At 31.4% G+C, this 25,714-nt stretch overlaps 5 protein-coding genes across 5 annotated transcripts; 2 read left to right on the top strand and 3 right to left on the bottom strand.

The window, feature by feature from the left end:
- The first annotated feature begins 540 nt into the window (after nt 1-540).
- LOC128958893 (fatty acid synthase-like) lies at nt 541-12,174 on the top strand. The gene is made up of 16 exons (XM_054304852.1): nt 541-688; nt 802-954; nt 1,072-1,344; nt 1,437-1,798; nt 1,886-2,150; nt 2,217-2,489; nt 2,575-2,581; nt 2,658-3,148; nt 3,212-4,084; nt 4,244-5,037; nt 5,497-6,760; nt 6,858-7,112; nt 7,214-8,559; nt 8,637-9,725; nt 10,444-10,516; nt 12,167-12,174. Exons 1-16 carry the CDS (start codon nt 541-543, stop codon nt 12,172-12,174), a joined length of 7,674 nt encoding a protein of 2,557 aa, XP_054160827.1.
- A 65-nt stretch (nt 12,175-12,239) lies between these two features.
- LOC128958891 (mitochondrial ribonuclease P protein 1 homolog) lies at nt 12,240-14,619 on the top strand. Its single transcript, XM_054304851.1, has 2 exons — nt 12,240-13,640; nt 14,600-14,619. Exons 1-2 carry the CDS (start codon nt 12,407-12,409, stop codon nt 14,617-14,619), a joined length of 1,254 nt encoding a protein of 417 aa, XP_054160826.1. The 5' UTR covers nt 12,240-12,406.
- Nucleotides 14,620-14,931: 312 nt separating this feature from the next.
- Nucleotides 14,932-19,089, bottom strand: LOC128958890 (fatty acid synthase-like). Its single transcript, XM_054304850.1, has 4 exons — nt 17,901-19,089; nt 17,563-17,817; nt 16,110-17,455; nt 14,932-16,032 (listed from the first exon to the last, which is right to left on the bottom strand). The coding sequence occupies exons 1-4, from the start codon at nt 18,904-18,906 to the stop codon at nt 14,932-14,934; spliced, it is 3,708 nt and encodes a 1,235-aa protein (XP_054160825.1). The 5' UTR covers nt 18,907-19,089.
- Nucleotides 19,090-19,184: 95 nt separating this feature from the next.
- LOC128958888 (fatty acid synthase-like) lies at nt 19,185-21,921 on the bottom strand. The gene is made up of 5 exons (XM_054304848.1): nt 21,457-21,921; nt 20,513-21,382; nt 19,595-20,388; nt 19,257-19,443; nt 19,185-19,204 (listed from the first exon to the last, which is right to left on the bottom strand). Exons 1-5 carry the CDS (start codon nt 21,899-21,901, stop codon nt 19,185-19,187), a joined length of 2,316 nt encoding a protein of 771 aa, XP_054160823.1. The 5' UTR covers nt 21,902-21,921.
- A 173-nt stretch (nt 21,922-22,094) lies between these two features.
- On the bottom strand, nt 22,095-24,050 carry LOC128958887 (fatty acid synthase-like). Its single transcript, XM_054304847.1, has 6 exons — nt 23,886-24,050; nt 23,619-23,771; nt 23,234-23,506; nt 22,788-23,149; nt 22,448-22,712; nt 22,095-22,381 (listed from the first exon to the last, which is right to left on the bottom strand). Exons 1-6 carry the CDS (start codon nt 24,028-24,030, stop codon nt 22,095-22,097), a joined length of 1,485 nt encoding a protein of 494 aa, XP_054160822.1. The 5' UTR covers nt 24,031-24,050.
- Nucleotides 24,051-25,714: the final 1,664 nt, after the last annotated feature.

Raw genomic sequence — 25,714 nt, 5'->3', positions numbered from 1 at the left:
TTGTAGTATATTTTATAATTAATATCTTTATTATTATAATTTTTTAAAAAAAAATATATTTCATGATAAATCTTTATTATTATTATTATTATATAGTATATAGTATATTGTATGCTAATAATAGAAAATGCACCTAGTACAATTTGCGTCATAAGTAATGAGTTAATTGTTAACATTAATCGATAATTATAGATAATATTTATATTAAATAGGCAATTAATAATAATTGACAATAAATATAATAATAATAATGATAACCTTTTTTTTTAAAAAAAAAAAAATTATAAGTATTATGTTAACTGTCAAAAAAAACAAATTTACAATTTAACATTTATGATAATTTTCCTATAGTTTTTTTTGGAGTATAAATTGGCAAATCATAGAAAACAGTTTCAAATCATTTATTCAAACAAAAAACAAAAATTTAACTTAACTATTGAATTGAAACAATTTACTATATTTTGTTTTAAAAAAAAATTCAAATACACATATAATTTGTTTGCTTTATATTATTAAAACTATAACACAACAAATTAAAAGATGAGTTTAAACAACGATGATATAGTAATCAGTGGTATGAGTGGTCGGTTCCCATTATCTGATAATATCGATGAATTTGCTGACAACCTATACAATGGTATAGATATGGTTACCGATGCCGATGACGGTGATGGTCGATGGCCTAAAGGTTATTATTATGAATTATTGATTTATTAATTAAATTATCTACATATTAATGTAAAAATGATTTTTTTAATTAACTAAAATTTATAAATAAAAATAAAACAAACAAATCAAAAGATTTATACGGAATTAGTTCAAGACAAGGAAAGGTTAGAGACTTTGACCGCTTCGATGTGTTTTTCTTCGGTATTATGCAACAAATGGCCGACGAAATTGATCCGCAATCGCGTAAACTATTGGAGACCACATACGAGGCCATTGTGGACGCCGGTGACTAAACTATTTTATTTAATTATTTTTTAATTATCATATTATTACAAATATCAAACTATTTGTATTGTATAAGTAATATACATTACTTTATATTTGCGATAATATAATATTTAGGTATAAATCCGAGTTTATTGCGCGGCACGAAAACCGGTGTTTATGTCGGTGTGTCGACCTATGCTATGACCGATAGCTATCCCGAAGAGGTACAGCCGGACATTAGGATGAGTAAACAGTCGGTAATGTTGCAGACAATGGGAAATATGAAGGCTATGTACGCCAACCGTATATCCTATGTGTTTGACTTTAAGGGACCGTCGCTTATCACAGATACGGCCTGTTCGGCCAGTTTTGTGGCCTTTAATTTGGCCATAAATGACTTAAAATTAGGTATCGGATTAATACTATTAATATTATACTCTAAATGTAAACATATAATACAAATATATAGAGTATTACTATATATAACCTATAATTCATAGGCAATATTGATTACGCTGTAGTCGGAGGAACTCAAATGACATTTGAGCCGTTTCTCGTCCAAAATTTACAAGAAATGAATGTTTGTTCACCGCGTGGCGTATCGTCGGTGTTAGACCAGGAGGCAGATGGCTTTGTCAAGGGTGACGCCATTGCCTGTCTATTCCTCCAGAGACGACCCGAGGCTCGCCGTATCTATGCCTCAGTTTTGGCCAGTCGTGTCAATGTTGACGGCAAAAAAACCAAAGGCATGTTCTTTCCATCGACAGAAGCACAAGAAGAACTGATGATTATGACCTACAAAGAGGCTAATGTGGATCCATTGAAAGTCAACTATTTTGAAGCCCATTGCACGGGAACCAGAGTAAGATTGTTATACTCATGCCATACCATATACTTTACATTACATAAAAAAGTTTATATATATATTAATACAATTAAATACAAATAGGTTGGCGATCTGCAAGAGGTTAAGGCCATCTACAATGCCTACTGTTCTGCACCTAATCGTGAGGACTACTTACCGCTTGGTGTACTCAAAAGTAATACGGGCCATACAGAAGCGGCATCGGGTGTATCGGCAATAATTAAGACATGTACTGTATTTGAAAGAGAGTGTATTCCGCCTAACATTAATTTGAAACAAATTAAAAATGAAATCAAAAACTACTGTCCACCACTGTATCCCAATACCAAACCATTGGCCTATAAGCCAGGTAGGTATCAAAACAAAACACACATACATAAGCTTTACATAATTAATTTACAATATTTTTATACAGCCATTGCAGGCATAAATAACTTTGGCATTGGAGGTGTTAACGGACACGTACTCATTGAATGTAATTATAAGTTGGCCGACGATAATGGCCTGGAAATAGCCGAATCCATACCGCGTATTGTAAACATCTGCGGCCGCACTGAAGCCGCCATTCAACACGTGTTTGACTTTATCGAGAAAAATCCTCACAAAATCACGCGCGACTTTTTAGCCCTTTTGACTGATACTATGAAAGTCAGTCCCAGTGTTAATTCAGCCGGATTTCCCTACAGAGGTTTATTTAACTAATTTATTGATAATTTTAATTTTATTAATTAAATAATATTAAATATTTAAACTTAGGATCAATTATTTTGAAGAAATTAAGTAAAGATAATAACAACAAAAACATTAGATATGAATATAAAAAACAATTTTCATTATTTAAATGCAAATCCTTAAGACCTGTTTGGCTGTTGTTTCCGGGTTTGGGCGGACAATGGCCTGCAATGGCTAAGGCTTTAATGCCAATCGATATTTTCAGAAATAAAGTCGAAGAATGTCATCAAATATTACTTGAATTTAATATCGATTTAAAACATTGGTTACTCTCTGAAGACAACACTTCCATCTCAACAATGACTGCTAAGTTCTGTACGACAACTGCTATAGAGTTGGCGTTGTTTGATGTGATTAAAGCATTGGATGTCACTGTCGACGGTATTATTGGACATTCATTTGGTGAGATAGCCTGTGCTTACGCTGACGGATGTCTGACCACAAAAGAGGCGATGATTTTGTCATATTTTAGAGGAGCCGTCACTGAAAACGATAAGAAACTACCGAAAGGTTTGATGGCTGTCGTGGGTCTGTCGAGAAACGAAGCAAAAATATTATGTCCACAAGGAGTGTATGTGGTCTGTAATAATGCTAAAGACAGTGTTGTAGTGTCTGGTAATCAATTTTAATAACACTTATATTAAAAATTTACAAATAATAATATTATTATAATAATAGGCAAACAACAAGAAATGAAGGAATTGATTGAAAAGATACGATCTATGGGTGTATTTGTTCGCCAATTAGACAGCAGTGGTATACCCTATCACTCACCATATATGCAGAGCTCGGTTAAGCCAATGATTGAGAAAACCAAAAAATACATAGAAAAACCACGACTGAGATCCAGCCGATGGTTATCGACATCAGTGGTAAACTTAGAACAACAGGACAATGACATCAATGATATCTTGAAATATGCTTCTTCAGAGTATTTTGGATATAATCTGTTAAATGCCGTCCGTTTTTATGATCGTCTGAAAACACTTCCGACCGATTCGATTATCATAGAGATGGGTCCGCATTCGGTATTCGGCAAAATAGTTACCGATACTCTTCAGTCGTCCACTTATTTGTCGTTTATGAAGAAGGACTCGAACGACACTAATTTGGATCTGTTTTTGTCGGGTTTGGCAAAACTATACGAATTGGGATTAAATCCGTCTATCGATAAGCTATATCCGACGATCGAATGGCCAGTGGCCAGAAATACCCAATCAATAGGGTCGCTGATCCGGTGGGATCATTCACAACAATACTTTTGCAAAAAATATCCCGACTTTTATTCCCGAACCACGTCATCGGATATGAACGTTGCGGTCAACATACAGATGCCTGAAGATTGTTATTACGCCGATCACGCTGTCGACGGCAACATAATATTTCCGGCCACCGGCTATATAATGTTAGTCTGGCGACACTTTGCCAGCTATTGCGGCAAAATCTGGGACCAGACGGCCGTTCACTTTGAAAATATTCAATTCAAACGACCAGTTTTTCTGTCCGATTCGTCGCCGACGCGACTCAAAGTCAGATACTTTCAAAATAGTCGTAAGTTATTATTTATAACTATAATAAAAAACAATTATTCTTAAAATTATTCTTAAAGTTTTTATTTATTTTTTAATAATTATAATATTTAGTGATAATTATTCTTAAAATAAAATTTATTACTAATATTATAATAATATTATTAATTTTTGTTTTCAGATGATTTTGTGATAATGGAAAGTGACAACATTTGTTGTTCGGGTAAAGTTAGCCGATTGACCGATGATGGACTATACGCACAGAATCTAATCTATGAGAATGACGAGCACCGGGAGCTAACCGGTGAGTATAGTTTGTCCAGAGATGACATCTACAAAGATTTACGTATTGTTGGCTACGATTACGGACCGGCATTCAGACGTCTGAAAAATGTTCGGACCAACAATTTTGACGAAATACTCGGTAGTTGCGAATGGAACGGACTGTTTGTACCGTTCCTCGACTCTCTACTACAGTCGTCGGCATTTGTGTTACCGTTTCGTAAGCTAATGGTACCCGTAATGATCAAATCGCTTAAAATCGATCCGAAATTGTTTTTCGAGGCTATCGTCAAAAATCGTATGACCGTCGATGACAATGACGGCGAGGCCATTGCCAACACAGACAAAAACAAACAAGAAGTGGCCGAAACTGTAGCCGAAGGGAAACGTACGGAACTGGATGAAGAAGAACTGGCCGTTTCTATATTACAAGATCTGGAACAGACCAATGAAATGAACGATCAGTTTTCTGAACGCTTTCATAAATACCAATCGTTGGTATCGTTTTATTTTGATTACGACTCGAAATTGTTGGTCACCTATGGTATCGAAATCTGCGATCTCATAATGTTTCCCATTTCTCGCCGATCAGACAATCAGGATCTGGTACTCGATTCCTATGAGTTTCTCTCCAATGAGGACATGGATGCCATCGAACCGTCCCATAAGCGCATGATTTCTGAATATTTAGAGGTAATTATTCAACTCATATATTGTAATAATAATTATATACTAATTAATAATAATTAATTTAATGTATAGAGTTAATTAATTAAGTAATTTTTAAATATATTATGGTATAAACTTTTTTTTAACTATATATTTACTATGAAATCAAAACAGGTATGCAAAATGTTGATTGTTTTGATGAAAAAATTCGGTGTTAATAATAATAATAATATTGTATACGATATCAACACTAATATAAACTATGAATTAATAGAAAAATATAGAAAATCATTAAATAATGAAAACTTTGTAATGTTTCGTATTTTGGATAAAATATTGACAACTATTTGCGGTCAAAATTATAGTAATAATAATAATGTTATCGATAGCAACAAAAATAATATTATTGATAATAGTACTTATGATATGAAATTAAATGAAAATAATAGTAAAATTGTTGCAAAAATATGGTCAGAAATTAAGTCAGAACCTGAATATGATTTTGTTAAAGACATCACTAATGAGATCCATACAAATGATTTGTTGTTACGATCGTTGGTCGATATTGTCAATGAAAATCTGGTGCCACAAAAATCGGTAAAAGTTATTGAAATTAACTTAACTCAAGGATTGTTGGCCAAAGAGATTGAAAATTTGATAACAAACTATAATCTCCTACCCATTGATGTCGACTACAAACTAATTGTCCGATCGATGGATGTATTGCCAAACGATTTATCATTACAGGATAGATATGCTGCCAGTGTTTGGCAGATAAGTGATAGTTATTTTCCCACTGATATATCAATTGGCGATTTTATTGTGTTGAGAGACTCTCATCATATCTACGATGACAACAACATAGATGTCGACAAACTTATCATAAATTTAAGCGACTATATTGTCAGCAATGGATTTTTGTTGACAATTCATAGATATAGGTTTACGGATACAGAGCTAATGTTAAACAACATCGTCAACAACGGCACAGTTAACGGCAGAAAACTGTTGGACAACTCGTTTCTGGAGCAACGTATCGACCAGTTTATTACGGCTGCTAATCGAGCGGGTCTTCGGCTAATTGGCCGCAAATACGACACAATCGGTACTATGGCTCTACTGTATCGCAAAACGGTTAGCGAACTGGTCAATGGCAAACCTGATTTACCAAAATTGATCATGGTCGATTCATTTATGTATGACAATTGGTTGCCACAAATCAGAGATAAAATAATTGAAAATAATGAAACCGATAGATCAAGTGATACAGTTTGGTTGATAGCTAATGATTCCCAAAGAAACGGTATTTTAGGATTAATTAATAGTCTAAGACTGGAACCGGGAGGCAATCGTTTCAAATGTATTATCGATTACAATATTAGTGACAATAATAATATTATAACCGGCAATGATATCAATTATGTAGAATTTCAGGCAAAATACAAACATATTTTGGCCAATGGTTTGGCTGTCAATGTCATCAACAAAGATGATGGCAAACATAAGCCAAAAGTGGGAACTTATAGACATCTTAAGCTAAACAAAGATTACGATAAAATCAAATCCGATGACTACTTCTTGAATGTCGGTCAGGGAAGAGATCTGTCAAGTCTTCAATGGTTTGATTCGCGATGTTTGGTGCCGTCCGATGAAGTCGTCTATGATTTTTCAAATAACCTAATAAAACAAATACCGATCAAAATATACAGTTCCGGACTTACATTTCACGACATTATGTTTGCAACCGGTATTTAATGCAATTTTTTCACTTTTAGCTCACTTATCATATACATGTATATATATTGAATGAATTAAATTTAATAAACATATATGTGTTTGTTTAGGTCGTATACCGAGTGGACCGATGCTATTATTTATCGATTGTCTCATTGGTATTGAGTTTGCGGGCCGTCGTACTGACACTGGAGAACGGGTTATGGGCTTTGATATAACCCGATGTTATGCGACTAGTATTCAAGGAAATGACAATTTTATAACTAATATACCGAATCACTGGTCAATGGACGATGCGGTCACTATATTGAGCACATATAGCACCGTATGGTATGGTTTGATAGATAGAGCTCACTTAAAGAGAAGTATGTGTTTATCATATATCGTAGTATTTAATATATTAATTATTATATTTAATAGTTAAATGGTAGAAAAATTTGTTATTACTTATTATTATTACTTATAGATGAAAGCATTTTAATACATTCGGGTGCTGGAGGTGTGGGTCAGGCGGCCATAAATATATGCCAATACTATAACTGCGATATCTTTGTGACGGTTGGAACTGAAGACAAAAAACAGTTTCTTATCAAAGAATATAATATTCCTGAAAACAGAATATTCAGTTCAAAAGATATATTGTTTAAGTTAAGGATAAAACAGTTGACTAAAGGAAAAGGAGTCGATTTGGTATTGAATTCATTGACCGGTGAAAAATTGGACGCCAGTTACGAGTGTCTGGCAAATAGGGGTCGGTTTGTTGAACTGGGAAAATATGATCAAATGCAAAACAAACAGATCGGTATGTTTGACTTTTTGAGAGACATATCGTTCATTGGTGTGGCTGTCGATATGTGTCTGTTTGAGGCTCAGGATTTTACCATCAATTTCTTTGATTGGATGCATAAAAACTCTTCAAATGGATGTATTAAACCAATTAATAGGACTGTATTTGATGTTAACGAAGCGGAAAAGGCATTCAGATATATGACAACCGGTAAACACATCGGAAAAATTATTCTTAAGATTAGAGACGAAGAATCCGATAGAAATGCTGTTAAAAATATGAATCCATCCATTGGTTTGTTAGTAAAAACTAAAACATATTTTAATCCAAACAAAGTTTATATAATAACGGGAGGTTTGGGTGGTTGTGGTCTAGAATTAGTTCATTGGATGCTATATAAGGGGGCAAAAAAGTTTGTACTAAACTCACGAAATGGCATTAAAAATGATTATCAAAAATATATTTTGAAACGTTTAGAAACTTTCGGTAAAAAATACAAAATGTTTTCATCGGAAATCATAGTATCCACTGCTAATTGTTTGACAATTGACGGCACAAAACAACTTTTAGGTGAATCACAACAATTGGGTAAAACAATTGGCGGTGTCTTTCATTTGACACTATTATTGAATGATCTGTTGCTGGAAAACCAAACAACTGATACATTTAGTGAAACTGTTGCCTCAAAATATACAATATTTGCTAATTTGGATCAAATGATTCGCAAATTGGACATCAAATTAGATTATTTTGTTGTATTTTCGTCGGTAATTGCGGGCAAAGGAAACGGCGGTCAAAGTAATTATGCTTTTGGTAACTCAATGTGCGAACGATTATGTGAATTAAGATCTGATGACGGATTGAAAGCACTGGCCATACAATTTGGTCCGATCGGTGATGTGGGCGCCCTGTCTAACAAGGATCAGGTCGTCCAGATGTCTAATATGAAGAAACAGAGAATCAATTCGGTCTTTGAAGTCATGGATAGACTACTGGCCGTCGATAAGCTGATTGTCACTTCTTATGTAAATATTATTATTATTACTTATGTTTTATGTTTTACCGATATGTATATAATATCTAAAAAATGACAATTTTAAAGCTAAAATCTGAACGAATAATCCAATCGGGAAGTCGTCAGAAACGTGTGATTAAGGAGATGTGGCGGGCATTGGGTATCGATCCGGACAATACTCCCGATTATCTATCACTGGGAGAGATAGGACTCGAGTCGATGTTTGCCGTAGAACTTAAACAAGAGTTGGAACGGGAGTACAATATTAAGATGTCGTTATATCACGTCAAGAATATTACCGTCCGATTACTTAAAGAGTATGAGTCGGGTCGGGTTGAAGACTTTAATCGATACGTCCAGGAGATCAAAGTGGCCAAAACTAATCTATTGAAGTGTAAATTCATTATACCTACCAATAGGATCACCAAATTGAATGACATTACCGTTGGTCGACCCATATATTTCTTGCCGGCCATTCAGGGATCGTTCAAAGTTATCGATGATTTAGCCAAACGATTTCATAGGCCAGTTGTCGGCATCAATTGGACGCGCGATATGGATGGCATCGAATCGGTCAATGAATTGACCAAATATTTTATAGATCTATTGAATACTATACACAACAACAACAATGATTCGTATGATATCGTCGGCTACTTTGACTGTGCATTCATTGCCACTAAAATAGTCCGCAAGACTCGTGGTGTCAAACGAGCCGTTATTATTGATATACTATCGGAAACACAGTTCAATGAGGACGCGGTTACCGATGAATTTCTATTGGAATTTATCTTTGATTTCATGACCAGTAATATACCGAAAATATTTAAGGATAAGATATCTCGTGATATGAAATCCGAGCCAAATATTGAGTCACGTCTTAGACGCGGATGCAATGAGATCCGTGAGTTTGGCGGCAACGGTCTGATGGCCACCGATTTGGAAGAAATTCTTCGTAATTCATTGAAACGGACAAAAATGTTGGCCACTTATAGATCGCTGAAAATAAAGAAATTGATTACAAAACAACAAATCAAATCCAAGAATCTGATGGATAAATGGGCTAATAATAGGCAAAAGCTAACAATAATCAAACCGTTTGAGTTCAACAATATTGATGACGAAGAAGTATTTGTCAATAAAACAAATCAGTTATACTTTTTGCCAACAAATCCGGTAAACAATTAATACATTTTTTTTATTATATTATAATATTATCTATTTTTTTTAGTTACTTTCTTACAGTTGTTTTTATTATACTGTACTTGTATTTAGTGTACAGTATTTAGCCTACAATTTACTATTGTTTTAATCTATATTTTCATCCGTCTATTATCCAAATTGTTTAATGGAAACTAATTGAATTGAATTATTATTATTATTATTATTATTATTATTATTATTATTATTATTATTATTATTATTATTATTATTATTATTATTATTATTATTATTATTATTATTATTATTATTATTATTATTATTATTATTATTATTATTATTATTATTATTATTATTATTATTATTATTATTATTATTATTATTATTATTATTATTATTATTATTATTATTATTATTATTATTATTATTATTATTATTATTATTATTATTATTATTATTATTATTATTATTATATTGACTATTATTTTAATTAGTTTCTTACAGTTGTTTTTTATTATTATACTTGTATTTAGTGTACAGTATTTAGTCTACAATTTACTATTGTTTTAATCTATATTTTCATCGATCTATTATCCAAATTGTCTACTTTTAATGGAAACTAATTTGAATTAATTAATTTGAATTTAATTGATTACTTTATGTTAAAATTTATGCTTAATTTATTTTATATATCATTTTTTGAAAGATATATTTTTTCTCTAAAAAATATTAGGAAACAAATGATTTGACGTTTGATTTAATTAAAGTCGACGAACACTCCCTAACATTTGCATCGGAAAAAATTGGCGATAAATTAATTGATTTATTAGATTATCAATAAATTTATTCTCAATAAAATAAATTACAAATATTATTCTAACATTTATATTTTGTTTTATGTCTTTAAAAAAAAATATTAAACATATTATTGTATTAATAAAAAAAATTTAATATAATAAGATTTAAATGTTAATTATTTTATATTACTATATTACACAAATATAAACTATAGTGTATAAACGTAATACTCTATGTACTACTGTATAAATATGAAAAATAATAATTATATAAGAAAATACATTTTACTAATTAAAATATTTGAATTATTTTTTATAAAATAATAAAAGTTATTATTTAAATTTTCTATAAATTACTTAATTACAAAAAATAAATAATAATTAACTACTACTAATATATATATATATATATATATATATATATATATATATATATATATATATATATATATATATATATATATATATATATATATATACAGTATATGTATGCAATTAAATATATTTACTAATAATCATATTTTTTTAATTAATAAAAATTAAAAATTTATTAGACAATTCTTGATTATTAATTACATATTACATTAACACATAAACATATAGTATATAGTAATGATAAAAATTTTACACAATTAAACATTGCTTCAAAATATAAATTAATAACATTATTCGATCATTATTATCAAGTTTCAATAATGTGGCCAATAATGTTTAGATCGAAAATTATTTATCGAATTTAGACATTCGAGTTCGAATCCTGGAGGGGTAGTCATGTCTTTTTTTTTATTGTCCATCGATTTTTCAACAGGACTGTAGTAATCATACGATTCTATTTGATTATGATTTATCAAGGTAGTACCAATTTCATGATAATTTGATGCTATATTTTTTAAATAGACAGTCAGAAGTATATATAGTATATATATATCAAATTAATTAGCATTGTATATGTTATTGAAAAATCTATGAATGGCCTATGCAGTGAAAGTATGTTTTTCTATTTGGTAAAATAAATGCAAAAAAAACTGTCCGATTATTAACAAAACCAAAACAATAGTATACACACCACAAGCAAATATCATAGATTACACTTAATATATATATATATATATATGTACAAATAAAATAGTGTGTATAATAACTATGTAACCTATAGTCTATGTTTTGTAAAAACTCGGCCCCTCTAAGCATTAAACACTAATATTGCGCGCATATCTGTAACATTAAAACTGTCAGAATATATTCAAAACCAAAATATTGGATAATTTTAAAAAAAAATATTATAGATCTCTCAGCTATAAGTTTAAGCATTAATTCAATAATATTATAATTGGTATTTTTTAAAAGTGTTATTACTATAAATAAATAGAATATATTTATAAATAAAAAAATACTAATTATAAAATTAGTTTTTTATTAAAAAAAACAATTGTTGAAAAAATGGGAAAAATTTGTTGTTTTTTGCCTATTTATTGATTACATAATGCATTTATACATTATAATAATAATATCATTGTATTAATGCCTAAACTTAAAAGCTGACACATCTATAATAATTTTTTTTTTTTAAATATCCAATACTGTATTTTGGTTTTGAATATAGTCGATTAGTATTACTGTATTAATGGGTAGTCATTATTGTTTTGGTTTTGAATATAGTCGATTAGTATTACTGTATTAATGGGTAGTCATTATTGTTTTGGTTTTGAATATAATCGAACAGTTTTTTGTTGTTGTTATTGAATGCAATATACAAAACACATGTGTTTTTATTATTGAACACAAAAAATAAAATATTTAAACACAAAACACATAAACAAAACAAAAATCAAAAAATGTTTTTTTTGTGAATTAAATGATTGACTGAAAGTGTTTTTTTTGGGAACCGATTATCGGGTGATGTCTGCAGCCGTAGTAGTAGTGGTAGTGAAACGATTGTCACGACTAGTGGACACCGTATATCGTCAGCTAAAGTACAACAACCGATTCGTACGCAAATGGAAGAGATATTTATGGCCAACGAATAGTCCAGTGAATTGGCCGAACAAATGTCGCCGATATCCCGATTTGATGAACAAATTTATGGCCGAAAGAGACGATCGGCTGAGCAAACAGCCAATCCAGAGGTTAACAGTCGATATGTATAGGGATTTGATAGCCGACAGCGGCGGAGGAGACTCGGAGGCGGTGATCACCGAGGAAGACACGGCAGCGGCGGTTCGCGAAATTGTCGACTATTTTAATTCGTCGCTAATTAGGTCGAGATATTGTCCGGAAACGGTTACCGTTAAGGATATGAAGTATATGTTGGGAAATATCGGCGAATTTTATCGCCGAAAACAACACTTAGATTATATGTTTGTCCATGAATTTGATTGTTGGCGACAGCGTAGGGAACACGAGGCCAACCGATCCGATCGTAAGGCCAAAGAGTTGGCAGCGATGGCCGACTTTCGACAGATCGGTTGTTTTGATAGCGAAAATCGTCTGCAATACGGCTTCTGGAGGAACACACTGTTCACCAGATATTTCAATCAATCGGCTAAACAATACTCGTTCAATAGATTACGAACGGCCACACTTTACGGCCAAAAACTGGTCATCGATTGTTCGTTTGATACGGAAATGCAAGACTACGAAACCGAAAGCGTTGGCCGACAATTGGCCGGCATTTATCATACAAATCGTTTGCCGCCGTCGCCGACAACCGAACCGTTTGATCTGTACTTTTGTAACTGTCGTCCCGACGGTCGTGTCTATCGAAAATGGATGAAATATATGCGTCCGCTGGACAGTGATCTCAACAAATACTATGTAAATGTTACCGAAAACAACTATTTAGATATGTTTCCTAAGGAACAACTGATTTATTTGACACCCGATGCCCGACAAGTACTGACCGAATTTGATCCGAACGCTATCTACATATTGGGTTCATTGGTCGGCAAGACATGTAGTCTACCGCTGACCAAATGGAAAGCCGAACGGGAAGGTCTACAACATTATAAGCTACCGATACATATGTTTGTCAAATTGAATCCGGGAGTCAAACGGACACAAAGTTTTCTGTCGTGTTTTAAGATATTACTCGAAATGAAAGATCATAACAATTGGGAACTGGCTTTCAATAGAGGCATCAAATCCGACAAACTTTATATAAATAATAATAATAATAATAATAGATTATAATATTAGGATAATTTAGTTAATATATTCATATCATATCATTTAAGATTATTAATAAATTTTTTAAAATTATTGTCAATGATATACATATTTACATATAATTAAATAAATTAATTAAAAATTAATTAAAATAGTTATCGATAATAATTAGTTATATATATATAAATAAAATATTTTATTATATGATTATTTAGGTACAGTACTAGTAAATAAAATATATGATTTATTTCAATTAATTATGTATTATTTGTGTAATCTATTGATCCAGAAATCATCAAATCAAGTGATATTTTTTTTATATTCGACTTTATCGATAAAGTCGAAAGTCGAAAATTTTTTTTAACTAAAGTTATTTATGAATATAATAGACGATTTCAATGTAATTAACAAAAATTATTATTAGTAGTAGTAAATTACTACTAGTAATTATATTAGTAGTAAATATATTTAATTGCATAGATATATATATATATATATATATTACCAGTAGTTAATTATTATTTTTTTTGTAATTAAGTAATTTATAGAAAATTTATTATTATTATTTTTATTATTAAAAAAAATAATTCAAATATTTTAATTAGTAAAATGTATTTTCTTATATAATTTTTATTTTTCATATTTATACTGTAGTACATAGAGTATTACGTTTATACACTATAGTATAGTATAGTGACTATACTTTATATGTGTGTAATATAGTAACAGAAAATAATTAACATTTAAATCTTATTATATTAAATTTTTTTTTATTAATACAATAATATGTTTAATATTTTTATAAAAACATAAAACAAAATATAAATGTAAGAATAATATTTGTAATTTTTTTTATTGACAATAAATTTATTGATAATCTAATAAATCAATTAATTTATCGCCAATTTTTTCCGATGCAAATGTTAGGGAGTGTTCGTCGACTTTAATTAAATTAAACATCAAATCATTTGTTTCCTAATAATTTTGTGAGAAAAAAATATTTTTAAAAAAAAGATCTATAAAATAAATTAAACATAAAGTTTAACATAAAGTAATCAATTAAAATCAAATTAATTAATTCAATTAGTTTCCATTAAACAATTTGGATAATAGACGGATGAAAATATAGATTAAAACAATAGTAAATTGTAGGCTAAATACTGTACACTAAATACAAGTACAGTATAATATAACTGTAAAAACAACTATAAGAAAGTAACTAAAAAAATAGATAATATAATAATTTTTAAAAAAATGTATTAATAGTTTACCGGATTTGTTGGCAAAAAGTATAACTGATTTGTTTTATTGACAAATACTTCTTCGTCATCAATATTGTTGAACTCAAACGGTTTGATTATTGTTAGCTTTTGCCTATTATTAGCCCATTTATCCATCAGATTCTTGGATTTCATTTGCTGTTTTGTCAACAATTTCTTTATTTTCAGCGATCTATAAGTGGCCAACATTTTTGTCCGTTTCAATGAATTACGAAGAAYTTCTTCCAAATCGGTGGCCATCAGACCGTTGCCGCCAAACTCACGGATYTCATTGCATCCGCGTCTAAGACGTGACTCAATATTTGGCTCGGATTTCATATCACGAGATATCTTATCCTTAAATATTTTCGGTATATTACTGGTCATGAAATCAAAGATAAATTCCAATAGATATTCATCGGTAACCGCGTCCTCATTGAACTGWGTTTCCGATAGTATATCAATAATAACGGCWCGTTTGACACCACGAGTYTTGCGGACWATTTTAGTGGCAATGAATGCACAGTCAAAGTAGCCGACGATATCATACGAATCATTGTTGTTGTTGTGTATAGTATTCAATAGATCTATAAAATATTTGGTCAATTCATTGACCGATTCGATGCCATCCATATCGCGCGTCCAATTGATGCCGACAACTGGCCTATGAAATCGTTTGGCTAAATCATCGATAACTTTGAACGATCCCTGAATGGCCGGCAAGAAATATATGGGTCGACCAACGGTAATGTCATTCAATTTGGTGATCCTATTGGTAGGTATAATGAATTTACACTTTAATAGATTAGTTTTGGCCACTTTGATCTCCTGGACGTATCGATTAAAGTCTTCAACCCGACCCGACTCATACTCTTTGAGTAATCGGACGGTAATATTCTTGACGTGATATAACGACATCTTAATATTGTACTCCCGTTCCAACTCTTGTTTAAGTTCTACGGCAAACATCGACTCGAGTCCTATCTCTCCCAGTGATAGATAATCGGGAGTATTGTCCGGATCGATACCCAATGCCCGCCACATCTCCTTAATCACACGTTTCTGACGACTTCCCGATTGTATTATTCGTTCGGATTTTAGCTTAAAAATTGTCATATTTTTATGTTTAGATATTTTATACATATCGGTAAAACATAAGTAATAATAATAATATTTACATATGAAGTGACAATCAGTTTATCGACGGCCAGTAGTCTATCCATGACTTCAAAAACTGAATTGATTCTCTGTTTCTTCATATTAGACATCTGGACGACCTGATCCTTGTTAGACAGGGCGCCCACATCACCGATCGGACCAAATTGTATGGCCAATGATTTTAATCCATCAGCAGATCTTTGTTCACATAATCGTTCGCACATTGAGTTACCAAAAGCATAGTTACTTTGACCACCGTTTCCTTTGCCCGCCACTACCGACGAAAATACTACAAAATAATCTAAATTGATGTCCAATTTGCGAGTCATTTGATCCAAATTATCAAATATTTTATATTTTGAGGCAACAGTTGAACCAAATGTATCAGTTGTTTGGTTTTCCAGCAACAGATCATTCAATAATAGTGTCAAATGAAAGACACCGCCAATTGTTTTACCCAATTGTTGTGATTCATCTAAAAGTTGTTTTGTGCCGTCAATTGTCTGACAATTAGCTGTCGATACTATGATTTCCGATGAAAACATTTTGTATTTTTTACCGAAAGTTTCTAAACGTTTCAAAATATATTTTTGATAATCATTTTTGATGCCATTGCGTGAGTTTAGTACAAACTTTTTTGCCCCCTTATATAGCATCCAATGAACTAATTCTAGACCACAACCACCCAAACCACCCGTTATTATATAGACTTTATTTGGATTAAAGTATGTCTTAGTTTTTACTAACAAACTAATGGATGGATTCATATCTTTAACAGCATTTCTATCGGATTCTTCGTCTCTAATCTTAAGAATAATTTTTCCGATGTGTTTACCGGTTGTCATATATCTGAATGCCTTTTCCGCTTCATTAACACCAAATACAGTCCTATTAATTGGTTTAATACATCCATTTGAAGAGTTTTTATGCATCCAATCATAGAAATTGATTGTAAAATCCTGAGCCTCAAACAGACACATATCGACAGCCACACCAATGAACGATATGTCTCTCAAAAAGTCAAACATACCGATCTGTTTGTTTTTCATTTGATCATACTTTCCCAGTTCAACAAACCGACCCCTATTTGCCAGACACTCGTAACTGGCGTCCAATTTTTCACCGGTCAATGAATTCAATACCAAATCGACTCCTTTTCCTTTAGTCATCTGTTTTATCCTTAACTTAAACAATATATCTCTTGAACTGAATATTCTGTTTTCAGGAATATTATATTCTTTGATAAGAAACTGTTTTTTGTCTTCAGTTCCAACCGTCACAAAGATATCGCAGTTATAGTATTGGCATATATTTATGGCCGCCTGACCCACACCTCCAGTACCGGAATGTATTAAAATGCTTTCATCTATCAGTAATAATAAAAAGTAATAACAATAATTAAATATATATTATATATCTTATGATAGTTAATATATTAAATACAATATACTACAATATACGATAAACACATACTTCTCTTTAAGTGAGCCCTATCTATCAAACCATACCATACGGTGCTATATGTGCTCAATATAGTAACCGCATCGTCCATTGACCAGTGATTCGGTATTTTAGTTATAAAATTGTCATTTCCATGAATACTAGTCGCATAACATCGGGTTATATCAAAACCCATAATCCGCTCTCCATTGTCAATCCGACGGCCAGCAAACTCAATACCAATGAGACAATCGGTAAATAATAGCATCGGTCCACTCGGTATACGACCTAAATAAACACATATATGTTTATAAAAGTTAATTAATTCAATATATATTTGATAAGTAAGCTAAAAGTTACAAAATTAATACCGGTTGCAAACATAATGTCGCGAAATGTTAGTCCAGAACTGTATATATTGATCGGTATTTGTTTTATTCGGTTATTTGAAAAATCATAGACGCCTTCATCGGACGACACCAAACATCGCGAATCAAACCATTGAAGACTTGATAGATCTCTTCCCTGACCGACATTCAAGAAATAGTCATTGGATATGATTTTATCGTAATCTTTATTTAGCTTAAGATGTCTATAAGTTCCCACTTTTGGTTGATTTTTGTCATCATATTTATTGATTACATTGACTGACAAACTATTGGCCAAAATATGTTTGTATTTTTGATAATAATCCAAACAATTGATATCATTATTGCCGGTTATAGTATTGTAATCGATAATACATTTGAAACGATTGCCTCCCGGTTCAAGTCTTAGACTATTAATTAATCCTAAAATACCGTTTCTATGGGAATCATTGGCTATCAACCAAACCGTGTCACTTGATCTATTGGTTTCATTATTTTCAATTATTTTATCCCTGATTTGTGGCAACCAATTGTCATACATAAATGAATCTACCATGATCATTTTTGGTAAATCAGGGTTGCCATTGACCAGTTCGCCAACAGTTTTGCGAAACAGTAGAGCCATAGTACCGATGGTGTCATATTTGCGGCCAATTAGCCGAAGACCCGCTCGATTAGCAGCCGTAATAAACTGGTCGATCCGTTGCTCAAGAAACGAGTTGTCCAACAGTTTTCTATTGTTAACTGTGTCATTGTTTAACATCATCTCTGTATCCGTAAACATATATTTATGAATTGTCAACAAAAATCCATTGCTGACAATATAGTCGCTTAAATTTAAGATAAATTTGTCGACATCTATGTTGATGTCATCATATATATGCTGAGAGTCTCTAAACATAATAAAATCGCCAATTGATATATCAGTTGGAAAATCACTATCACTTGTTTGCCAAACACTGGCAGCATATCTGTCCTGTAATGATAAATCGTTTAGCAATACATCCATCGATCGGACGATTAGTTTGTAGTCGACATCAATGGGAAGGAGATTATAGTTTGTTATCAAATCTTCAATCTCTTTGGCCAACAATCCTTGAGTTAAGTTAATTTCAATAACTTTTACCGATTTTTGTGGCACCAAATTTTCATTGACAATATCGACCAACGATCGCACCAACAAATCATTTGTATGGATCTCATTAGTGATATCTTTAATAAAATCATATTCAGGTTTCGACTTAATTTCTGCCCATATTTTTGCAACAATTTTACTATTATTTTCAGTTAATTTCTTATCATAGCTACTATTATCAATAATATTATTTTTGTTGTTATCGATAACATTATTATTATTACTATAATTTTCACCGCAAATAGTTGTCAATATTTTATCCAAAATACGAAACATTACAAAGTTTTCATTATTTAATGATTTTCGATATTTTTCGATTAATTCATAGTTTATATTAGTGTTGATATCGTATACAATATTATCATTATTAATACCAAATTTTTTCATCAAAACAATCAACATTTTGCATACCTGTTTTGATTTCATAGTAAATATATAGTTAAAAAAAGGTTTATACAAAAAACATATACAAAAATTACTTAATTAATTAATTTTATACATTAAATTAATTATTATTAATTAGTATCTTATAATTATTACAATATATGAGTTGAATATTTACCTCTAAATATTCAGAGATCATACGCTTATGGGACGGTTCGATGGCATCCATGTCCTCATTGGCGACAAACTCATAGTAATCGAGTACCAGATCCTGATTGTCTGATCGCCGGGAAATGGGAAACATTATGAGATCGCAGACTTCGATACCATAGGTGACCAACAATTTCGAGTCGTAATCAAAATAAAACGATACCAACGATTGGTATTTATGAAAGCGTTCAGAAAACTGATCGTTCATTTCATTGGTCTGTTCCAGTTCTTGTATTATAGAAACTGCCAGTTCTTCTTCATCCAGTTCCGTACGTTTCTCTTCGGCTACAGTTTCGGCCACTTCTTGCTTGTTTTTGCCGGTGTTGGCAATAGCGTCGTCGTCATTGTCATCGACAGTCACACGATTTTTGACAATAGCCTCGAAAAACAGTTTCGGATCGATTTTAAGCGATCTGATCATTACGGGTACCATTAGCTTACGAAACGGTAACACAAATGCCGACGACTGTAGTAGAGAGTCGAGGAACGGTACAAACAGTCCGTTCCATTCGCAACTACCGAGTATTTCGACAAAATTGTTGGTCCGAACGCTTTTCAGTCGTCTGAATGCCGGTCCGTAATCGTAGCCAACAATACGTAAATCTTTGTAGATGTCGTCTCTGGTCAGCTTATACTCATCGGTTAGTTCCCTGTGCTCATCATTCTCATAGATTAGATTCTGTGCGTATAGTCCATCATCGGTCAATCGGCTAACTTTACCCGAACAACATATGCTGTCACTTTCCATAACTATAAAATCATCTGAAAACAAAAATTAATAATAAAATTTTAATAATTGTAATAAATGTTATTTTAATAATAATTGTTTTTATTATAGTTATCACTAAATATTATTATTATTATTAAAATATAAATAAAAACTTACGACTATTTTGAAAGTATCTGACTTTGAGTCGTGTCGGCGTCGAATCGGACAGAAAAACTGGTCGTTTGAATTGTATGTTTTCAAATTGAACGGCCGTCTGGTCCCAGGTTTTGCCACAATAGCTGGCAAAGTGGCGCCAGACTAACATTATATAGCCAGTGGCCGGAAATATTATGTTGCCGTCGACAGCGTGATCGGCGTAATAACAATCTTCAGGCATCTGTATGTTGACCGCAACGTTCATATCCGATGCCGTGGTTCGGGCATAAAAATCGGGATATTTTTTGCAAAAGTATTGTTTCGAATGATCCCATCGGATCAGCGATCCTATTGATTGGGTATTTCTGGCCACTGGCCATTCGACTGGCGGATAGAGCTTATCGATAGACGGATTTAATCCCAATTCGTATAGTTTGGCCAAACCCGACAAAAACAGATCCAAATTAGTGTCGTTCGAGTCTTTCTTCATAAACGACAAATAAGTGGCCGACTGAAGAGTATCGGTAACTATTTTGCCGAATACCGAATGGGGACCCATCTCTATGACAATCGAATCGGTCGGAAGTGTTTTCAAACGATCATAAAAATAGACGGAATTTAACAGATTATATGCAAAATACTCTGAAGAAGCATATTTCAAGATGTCGTTGTTATCATTGTCCTGTTCTAAGTTTACCACTGATGTCGATAACCATCGGCTGGATCTGAGCCGTGGTTTTGGTATGTATTTCCTGGTTGTCTCTATCAATGGCTTAACCGAGCTATGCATATATGGCGAGTGATAGGGTATACCACTGCTGTCCAATTGGCGAACAAATACACCCATAGATCGTATCTTTTCAATCAATTCCTCCATTTCTTGTTGTTTGCCTATTATTATGTATAATTATCAAACAGATTAATTGCATAAAGATTATTAATAAATTATAATTAAAATTGATTACCAGATACGACAACACTGTCTTTGGCATTATTGCAGACCACATACACTCCTTGTGGACACAATTTCTTTGCTTCGTTTCTCGACAGACCCACGACAGCCATCAAACCTTTCGGTAGTTTCTTATCGTTTTCAGTGACGGCTCCTCTAAAATATGACAAAATCATTGCCTCTTTTGTGGTCAGACATCCGTCAGCGTAAGCACAGGCTATCTCACCAAATGAATGTCCAATAATACCGTCAATATTGACATCCAATGCTTTAATCACATCAAACAACGCCAACTCTATAGCAGTTGTCGTACAGAACTTAGCAGTCATTGTTGAGATGGAAGTGTTGTCTTCAGAGAGTAACCAATGTTTTAAATCGACATTAAATTCAAGTAATATTTGATGACATTCTTCGACTTTATTTCTGAAAATATCGATTGGCATTAAAGCCTTAGCCATTGCAGGCCATTGTCCGCCCAAACCCGGAAACAACAGCCAAACAGGTCTTAAGGATTTGCATTTAAATAATGAAAATTGTTTTTTATATTCATATCTAATGTTTTTGTTGTTATTTTCTTTATTTAATTTCTTCAAAATAATTGATCCTAAGTTTAAATATTAATAAATTACTTTAATTAAAATTATCTATAAATTAGTTAAACAAACCTCTGTAGGGAAAGCCGGTTGAGTTAACACTTGGACTGACTTTCATAGTATCAATCAAAAGGGCTAAAAAGTCGCGCGTGATTTTGTGAGGATTTTTCTCGATAAAGTCAAACACGTGTTGAATAGCGGCTTCAGTGCGGCCGCAGATGTTTACAATACGCGGTATGGATTCGGCTATTTCCAGGCCATTATCGTCGGCCAACTTATAATTACATTCAATGAGTACGTGTCCGTTGACACCTCCAATACCAAAGTTATTTATGCCGGCAATGGCTGTATAAAAATATTGTAAATTAATTATGTAAAGCTTATGTATGTGTGTTTTGTTTTGATACCTACCTGGCTTATAGGCCAATGGTTTTGTATTGGGATATAGTGGTGGACAGTAGTGTTTGATTTCATTTTTAATTTGTTTCAAATTAATGTTAGGCGGAATACACTCTCTTTCAAATACAGTACATGTCTTAATTATTGCCGATACACCCGATGCCGCTTCCGTATGGCCCGTATTACTTTTGAGTACACCAAGCGGTAAGTAGTCCTCACGATTAGGTGCAGAACAGTAGGCATTGTAGATGGCCTTAACCTCTTGCAGATCGCCAACCTATTTGTATTTAATTGTATTAATATATATAAACATTTTTATGTAATGTATGGTATGGTATGAGTAATATCTAACTCTGGTTCCCGTGCAATGGGCTTCAAAATAGTTGACTTTCAATGGATCCACATTAGCCTCTTTGTAGGTCATAATCATTAGTTCTTCTTGTGCTTCTGTCGATGGAAAGAACATGCCTTTGGTTTTTTTGCCGTCAACATTGACACGACTGGCCAACACTGAGGCATAAATACGGCGAGCCGAGGGTCGTCTCTGGAGGAATACACAGGCAATGGCGTCACCCTTGACAAAGCCATCTGCCTCCTGGTCTAACACCGACGACACGCCACGCGGTGAACAAACATTCATTTCTTGTAAATTTTGGACGAGAAACGGCTCAAATGTCATATGAGTTCCTCCGACTACAGCGTAATCAATATTGCCTATGAATTATAGGTTATATATAGTAATATATATATATTTGTATTTACAATATAATATTAATATTAATAGTATTAATCCGATACCTAATTTCAAGTCATTTATGGCCAAATTAAAGGCCACAAAACTGGCCGAACAGGCCGTATCAGTGATAAGCGACGGTCCCTTAAAGTCAAACACATAGGATATCCGGTTGGCGTACAGAGCCTTCATATTTCCCATTGTCTGCAACATTACCGACTGTTTACTCATCCGAATATCCGGCTGTACCTCTTCGGGATAGCTATCGGTCATAGCATAGGTCGACACACCGACATAGACACCGGTTTTCGTACCGCGCAATGAACTCGGATTTATACCTAAATATTATATAATCGCAAATATATAGTACTGTATATTACTTCTACAATAAAAATAGTTTGATATTTGTAATAAAATGATAATTAAAAAATAATTAAATAAAATAGTCACCGGCGTCCACAATGGCCTCGTATGTGGTCTCCAATAGTTTACGCGATTGCGGATCAATTTCGTCGGCCATTTGTTGCATAATACCGAAGAAAAACACATCGAAGCGGTCAAAGTCTCTAACCTTTCCTTGTCTTGAATTAATTCCGTATAAATCTTTTGATTTGTTTATTTTATTTTTGTTTATAAATTTTAGTTAATTAAAAGAAATCATTTTTACATTAATATGTTGATAATTTAATTAATAAATAAATTAATAATAATAATAACCTTTAGGCCATCGACTATCACTGTCATCGGCATCGGTAACCATATCTATACCATTGTAGAGGTTGTCAGCAAATTCATCGATATTATCAGATAATGGGAACCGACCACTCATACCACTGATTACTATATCATCGTTTAAACTCATCTTTTAACTAATTTTTAACTAATAAAATACAGTAAATTATTTTATTCAATATTTTAAAAAAATAATTTGAAACTGTTTTCTATGATTTTGCAATTTATACTCAAAACTATATGAAAATTATGATAAATGTAAATTAGATTCGTTTTATTTTTTGACGTAATCATTAACAATGTTTTTATAAAAAAATGTTATGATTATAATTATTATTATATTTATTATTAATTGTTTTTTTATAATATAAATATTGTCTATAATTATTGATTAAAATTAACAATCAACTTTTTCCTTATGACGTACCTAGGTATTTTCTCATTGTTAACATACTGTATATAATAATAATAATAATATATCATAATTATATTTATCTTATAAATATATTTAAAAAAAAATTATAATAACCTAAAATTATTAATTATAAAATATACAACAATTATTTAATATTAAATAAAATAAAATAAATTTAAATTTTTAAACATATTATTATTATTATTATTAAGTGAAGGACAAGTTATTGAAGGAAAGATAAGTGTGAAATAAATTCTCTTTTATTCATCTCTCTCTCTCTCTCTTTCTCTCTCTCTCTCTTTCTCTCTCTTTCTCTCTCTCTTTCTCTCTCTCTTTCTCTCTCTCTTTCTCTCTCTCTTCTCTCTCTCTCTCTCTCTCTCTCTCTCTCTCTTTCTCTCTCTCTTCTCTCTTTCTCTCTCTCTTTCTCTCTCTCTTTCTCTCTCTCTTCTCTCTCTTTCTCTCTCTCTTTCTCTCTCTCTTTCTCTCTCTCTCTCTCTCTCTCTCTTTCTTTATTTCTTTCTCTCTATTTCTTTTTGTTAGTCAATTTAATATTATGCAATATCATTATTAATATTTTCAATTTTTTTCAATATAAAAATTTTATTAGTTTAACTATTAAATTAAAATTATTAAAAAAAATAATAACAACTTTATTATTATAAAACAAACATTTTTAAACGGTGTTTCCTAACTTTGTTAAATTCTAAATATTTATGAAATAAATAAAAATATTGTTTACATTTTATATAGTTTTAATTAAGTTTTTTTTAAAAAAAAGATTACAATATATTAATAAAATTTAAATAAAATAAACATTTTAAATTAAATAAATAAATATATTTTACAGTATTTATCATGAAATAAATTAAAAATTGATAACAAAAAATATATGAATTATAAAATACATTTATTTATTTTATAAAAAATTAGTTAAAATAACAATAAATAACAACTTATTATATTTTTTAAAAAAATAAATATACTATAATAAATATTAAAATTCTGTTTTCTATAAACTATCATAAATTTTAATAGTTTTTTTTTAAATAAAAAAAATACTATTTTTCAATATTATAGATTACAAATTGTAATTGTAAATTGTAGTGCCATGCAAAACGTTATCTTTTTAATCCCTTAAATAAACAAAAAAGGTATACTAAGAAACTAACTTCGGATTAAAACGATATGATAATATAAATTGTACTCAAATCATATGTTAGTGTTTATTAGAGTTGAAAAAATGTTTTATCATTAGTATTATAAATAAATACTATATAATTTATTAGAAAATATCTTATAAATTTTGTTTATTAATCTATTGTATTAAACTATATAATACGCTTTGGTTTATACAAACTTTGTGCTACTGCCAACCTTAGTTTTTATTAAGTATTATATA

This window comes from Oppia nitens, unplaced genomic scaffold, assembly GCF_028296485.1.
Source record: "Oppia nitens isolate AA-2021 unplaced genomic scaffold, nextdenovo-longstitch-racon4-pilon3 scaffold3_pilon_pilon_pilon, whole genome shotgun sequence".
NCBI classification, from domain to species: domain Eukaryota; kingdom Metazoa; phylum Arthropoda; class Arachnida; order Sarcoptiformes; family Oppiidae; genus Oppia; species Oppia nitens.
The sequence above is the reverse complement of the archived record's forward strand: the minus strand, read 5'-3'. Positions and strand labels throughout refer to the sequence as shown.

Excerpts from the sequence above, each read along its gene's own strand:
- LOC128958888 (XM_054304848.1), bottom strand. The coding sequence starts at position 21,901 with ATGGCTAAGGCTTTAATGCCAATCGATATTTTCAGAAATAAAGTCGAA. Across the intron at positions 21,383-21,456 it reads AGACAGTGTTGTCGTATCTG|GCAAACAACAAGAAATGGAG; the intron begins GTAATCAATTTT and ends ACATAATAATAG. Across the intron at positions 20,389-20,512 it reads CAGATACTTTCAAAATAGTC|ATGATTTTATAGTTATGGAA; the intron begins GTAAGTTTTTAT and ends TTTTGTTTTCAG.
- LOC128958887 (XM_054304847.1), bottom strand. The coding sequence starts at position 24,030 with ATGAGTTTAAACGATGATATAGTAATCAGTGGTATGAGTGGTCGGTTC. Across the intron at positions 23,507-23,618 it reads CGAGGCCATTGTGGACGCCG|GTATAAATCCGAGTTCATTG; the intron begins GTGACTATTTTA and ends TATAATATTTAG. Across the intron at positions 23,150-23,233 it reads CATAAATGACTTGAAATTAG|GCAATATTGATTACGCTGTA; the intron begins GTATCGGATTAA and ends TATAATTCATAG.
- LOC128958891 (XM_054304851.1), top strand. The coding sequence starts at position 12,407 with ATGTCTGCAGCCGTAGTAGTAGTGGTAGTGAAACGATTGTCACGACTA. Across the intron at positions 13,641-14,599 it reads GGAACTGGCTTTCAATAGAG|GGAGTGTTCGTCGACTTTAA; the intron begins GCATCAAATCCG and ends TGCAAATGTTAG.
- LOC128958893 (XM_054304852.1), top strand. The coding sequence starts at position 541 with ATGAGTTTAAACAACGATGATATAGTAATCAGTGGTATGAGTGGTCGG. Across the intron at positions 1,799-1,885 it reads CCCATTGCACGGGAACCAGA|GTTGGCGATCTGCAAGAGGT; the intron begins GTAAGATTGTTA and ends AAATACAAATAG. Across the intron at positions 4,085-4,243 it reads CAGATACTTTCAAAATAGTC|ATGATTTTGTGATAATGGAA; the intron begins GTAAGTTATTAT and ends TTTTGTTTTCAG.